The sequence below is a fragment of the Penaeus monodon genome, chromosome 5 (assembly GCF_015228065.2).
Source record: "Penaeus monodon isolate SGIC_2016 chromosome 5, NSTDA_Pmon_1, whole genome shotgun sequence".
In the NCBI taxonomy this organism is placed as follows: domain Eukaryota; kingdom Metazoa; phylum Arthropoda; class Malacostraca; order Decapoda; family Penaeidae; genus Penaeus; species Penaeus monodon.
In genome coordinates, this window is record NC_051390.1 from 28,328,478 (window position 1) to 28,333,477 (window position 5,000).

The following is a 5,000-nucleotide window of genomic DNA, read 5'->3' on the forward strand; positions in this document are numbered from 1 at the left end:
TGAAGTTTTTTTATTTTCTTAACAAATAACTATTATAGCCAAACTTGTTCCAATACCCCCAAGACACACACGTGGTTTTCACCAACAAAAAAACACGAAACCAAAATTGCTCATTGTGCTGCCCAAAAACGGAAAAGTTCTAAAAATGAAAAGGGACCGGGGCCCGACTGCAACGGACCACCAACTATAACATCGATTAAAATAAATCAAAAAGATGAGCGTAAAACACCACCTTAAAGCTCAACTCAAATTTTGATAACAATTTCCCCAGAATTCGTGTAAAAAAATTTTAAATATCAATAAATGTAAGATGAAAAAAACCCCAAATGATTGTGGAAAAGGGAAAAAGACTTTTGGGCTGAGCGCTGCTTAAGAAACTATCGCCAAAAAAAAAAAGACAAATTTTCCCCCCGGTATCAAAAAAACCTAAGTGAATTGAAACAAAAGATCTAAAAATAAAAAAGGGTATAAATACCGTTAAAGAAGTAATTTAAAAAAAAACAAAAAAACAAAAATTTAAAAGTTTTGCGACGAGATAAGGAAAATTTTTTTAAAAACATTGCCAGAAATTTTAAAAACTTTTTCATCAAAAAGAAAACTAAAAAACTTTTACCAAGGAGTCGAAACTCCACGAAAAAAAAAACAAAGGAAAGGGGACACTATCAAAACTAAGATGGACTTGTTTTTATGTGATGGAAAAAAAGTCAAAGATAATTTTGGGAATCATTTTTGTTCCAACCTATAAAAAAAAATAAAAGTTTAAACCAACAACATTAATTGGACTCAATGCAGCGAAGATAAACCCTGCCATCTAAAAAACGAATTTTTAAAAAAGCCTAAAAGAATTAAAGCATAACAAGGCCCGAGAATAGAAATACAGTAAACTAATCAAAAATGCTGGCGAAAGGTTGAATACTTTTTTACAAACTTGTACAAAAATATGGAAAAGAAAAAAAATGGCCAAAAGACTGGAAAATCAGTCTTTAATCCATACCTAAAAAAGGTGCGCACTCCAATGCAACAAAAAAACAGGGCCAAATTTTATTACGCAGCAAATTTTTTTTGAAAATTATTTCTGAAAAGAATTTTAAATTTAAGTTTAAAAAAGAAATTACAGAGAAAAAAGAGGGTTTTTGCCCTGGGAAAGGTACCAGAAAAACCGATTTTTAAATCTGAAATTGACATAAGAAAAACAAAAACATCGAAAGACCTATACCTGTGTTTCATCATTCTTTAAAACTTTTGATACTGTTGATCACGATATCCCTGGGAAAACATGAAGTAGAATTTTTCCAAAACACATCATCCAATTAAAACCATGATGACCAAAAACAAAACAACTGTAAGAACCCCTTTTTGGGGTTAAAAGAAGGTCGAATCAAACAAGGAGTGCGACAGGGTTTCATTCGTCTCCCCCCTCTTTAACATTATTCTGAACAATTATGAAGAGCTTAAGAATTTTGAAGGAACTGTAGATGTTTTGGGGGATAAAAAAATCAAATCTAGGGGCCGGCCCATAAAAAGTTTTAAATTGCCAGCAGTATCACTGAACTACAACAAAAACTAAAAAATTAGAGAACAAACGAAAAAGGGTGGGTTGTTTTTAAAGCCAAAAAAAACTAAGATATGGAAAACCCCAAATAAACCCCAATGAAAAATGTGAACTTTACAATCAAGGGAATGGTTTGGAAAAAAGTGAAAGATTCATTTTTTTTTCTTGGAGCTTTTTTAAAAAACACATATAAAAGATTCACCAAGATAAAAAGAATTACCATTGCCAAAAACACCACAGTTCTCTCATAAAACTGGAAAGACCGAAAACATTCCTTCGGACAAGCTGAGGTTATTGAAATCATTGTTTTTCCCCCAAATTTCTCATATGGTTTTGAGTGTTTTGGGGGCGAAGAAAAATAGACAAAAAAGATCATATTTTGAAATTTGGGTGTTACAGACGAGTACTCGTATTTCTGGGGCAGAAAGAAAAAAATGAGAAAGTGCTGAGAAAAATAATTTAAAGACCGGGTGTTTTACATTTTGCAAAAGAAATTAAAGTTTTTTTGGGCATGTAGAAAGTAAAAAGTATTGAAAAAGCTGCAGGGAAAGGTTAGGAAAAAAGAAGAAGACAAACCCAAACAAACCCCGAGCGAAGGATGGTGGAGAGGTCCACGGCTGCTCAAACATAAGCATACCGTTATTGATGATGATTATAAATATATATATTATATATATATAAAATTATATATTATAATATATATATATTATATTTAAAAATATGATTTTATCTATTATTATATATTTTGTTTATTTTTTATTTTTCTTTATTTATTTTTTTTTTAACGGTAGGTTCATGTTTAAAACCGCCGGGGTCACAAATGATACTTAATTGTTGTTTTCAATGTTGTGATGATTTTGGGAGTGAGTACGTGGTAGGTCCCCCAGTTCCTTTCCAGGGAGAGTGCCGGTGTTACTTTTAGGTAATCATTCTCTTTATTTATCCGGGCTTGGAACCCCACTGACTTGGGCTGGCTTACCCACCCCGTGGCTAAATAGGTTAATCGAGGGATATGAATTTTTTTGCCTAAGGAACTTCATCGTATCTAGGTTCGATTTACCTAAAAAAAAATTAAATCGGCGTGCTCACATACGCGCGATGCATGTGTGCATGGATGCACCCACGCATGCGGCGATTGGTGTGTGAACTTGCACTGAATATATATATATATATATATTATAATATATTATATATATAAAATATATATATATATATACTGTGTATATCTATATCTTATATATTTTTTGTTTGTTTTTGTGTTTTTTTTTGAATATAGATAGAAAAGATAGATATACATATATACATATGTACATATATGCATAATTTCATATATACCTACACACACACACACACCACCACACACAAACAAATATATTATATATATATATATTATATTTATAAAATATATGTATTTATATATTTTTTATATTTATATATATATATATATGATTCATTTATTTGGATTTTCTATTATATTTTATTTTTTATATATATATATTTATATATATAAATTATTATATATTATATCTATATATTATAATAATAATGATGATTAGAAAACCATAGATAATAGATAATTAATATGGTTTGGTTGTGTGTTCTCTCTCTTTTCTGTGTGTGTGGTGTGTGTTATGTGTGTGTTGTGTTGTGTGTATTATCTTTCTTTACATATATATATATAGTATTATTTATTATATATTATATATTATATATATTATTATTATAGTTATGTATATATTTTGATGTCTACACACACATATATATAGATAGACAGATATAGATATAGATATGTGTGTGTGTGTGTGTGTGTGTGTGTGTGTGTGGGTGTGTGTGTGCGTGTGTGTGTGAGTGTGTGTGTGTGTGGTTGTGTGTGTGTGTGTGTGTGTGTGTGTGTGAGTGTGTGTGTGTGTGTGTGTGTGTGTGTGTGTGTGTGTGTGTGTTTGTGTGTGTGCGTGTGTTTTATAACCTTATACATATATGCAAATACATGTAAACGTATGTGTACACTGCTGATACATAGGCCTACATGCATCACGCTTCTGAAAGCATATTTCTCAAACCATGTGACTAGCGACAAGCAAAGAAGCCGACGCCTCATGGCCGCGGACATCGATCTCGATCTGCTACCTTTGTTTGCTTGTGTTCGGACACGATCCTTTGATTCCGGAAGATGAGTCAGGTGCCACCTGGTGCGCCATGCATCTTCCGGTTTCGATTGGTGGTGTGTGTGTGTCTGTGTGTGTGCAAATATTGTTTGTCTATGTAGTGTTTTCAAATTCACTTTTACATTTAGTTTTCTGTATGCTTCCGTGTTTGCATTTCCATCAGTGAACTTCGCTCTAGGTAATCATAGTATACTGGTTACCTAGTGTCATCTTATACGTTATTTCAATTTGTTTAAACTCTGTTATCAGTATTTCTTATTCAAGTAACAAACTTCAAAAATGAGAAGGACCTTAAGTGGGCTGAACAAACTTATCCAAAGATATATTTCACGCAGTGCCCTCTCGGGTTGGACGAAGCAGCCTCTGCACAAGGCCATCCCGTCCAGGTCTTGTGGGCGGGCGCGAGGCTCGAAGGCGTGGTTTCCAAGGATTCTAGACTCATGCTGATCCTAGCACTCTCCAATTGCGAGCAGGACAATGGCAACACAAGAGGCACCTTGTGTATGGACAAGACACTGCCAGCAGGTAACTACAATGATGACCTCCAAATATATTTCTTTTATCTGCGTTTATTAATCAGTAGTAATAATATTTGTTTTCTTTTCTTATATCTATATTTTGCCGTTTAAAACTAATCATATTTCGTTATTCTTTTTCTGCTGCTTCGCATGGATGTAATTATATTATGTATTGATATTTATATTATTTACTGATATATACAAAAACTTTCACCAAATAATCCTTTGCAATGTCACCCTACAGGAGACGGCCGACCCTGTAGAAGGACAGGTGACGGGGACGCTGCCGCCATGGTTAGAAGGTCGCGTCACCAGGAACGGTCCAGGGAAGCTCCAGGTGGGGGACACTCCCTACAGACACCTCTTCGATGCCCTGGCCATGCTACATCAGTTCCATATCGCCAACAGCCGTGTCACCTACCGATCCCGCTTCCTTAAGAGCGATTCCTTCAAGAAGAACATGAACGCAAACCGCATAGTGGTGACGGAGTTCGGAACAGCAGCTTACCCAGACCCCTGCATTACGCTTTTTAAAAGGTTCAAAAACACATTCACTGTCCCAACTACCAAGAAAATGACCGACAACTGCCTCGTCAGCGTGTGTCAGGTCAAGGACGAGATGTTTGCCCTGACGGAGACGTGTTACATTCGGAAGGTCGACCCCGAGAATTTGGAGACACTTGGAGACAAGGTAAGAAGATGGAGCTCCTTAACAAGACAGCGAGAACAGGTCTCTGTCGCTTGACGTAAGCATTACGCCATGGG

The 5,000-nt window shown here is 34.8% G+C and overlaps 1 protein-coding gene across 1 annotated transcript in view; it reads left to right on the forward strand.

Annotated features, from left to right (window-relative positions):
* Nucleotides 1-4,194: 4,194 nt before the first annotated feature.
* LOC119572849 (beta,beta-carotene 9',10'-oxygenase-like) overlaps nt 4,195-5,000 on the forward strand; it is a 2,213-nt gene continuing 1,407 nt past the window's right edge. The window contains exons 1-2 of the mRNA XM_037919787.1: nt 4,195-4,242; nt 4,480-4,926. Coding sequence (XP_037775715.1) covers nt 4,195-4,242; nt 4,480-4,926 — 495 coding nt within the window. The remainder of the gene's footprint in view (nt 4,243-4,479; nt 4,927-5,000) is intronic.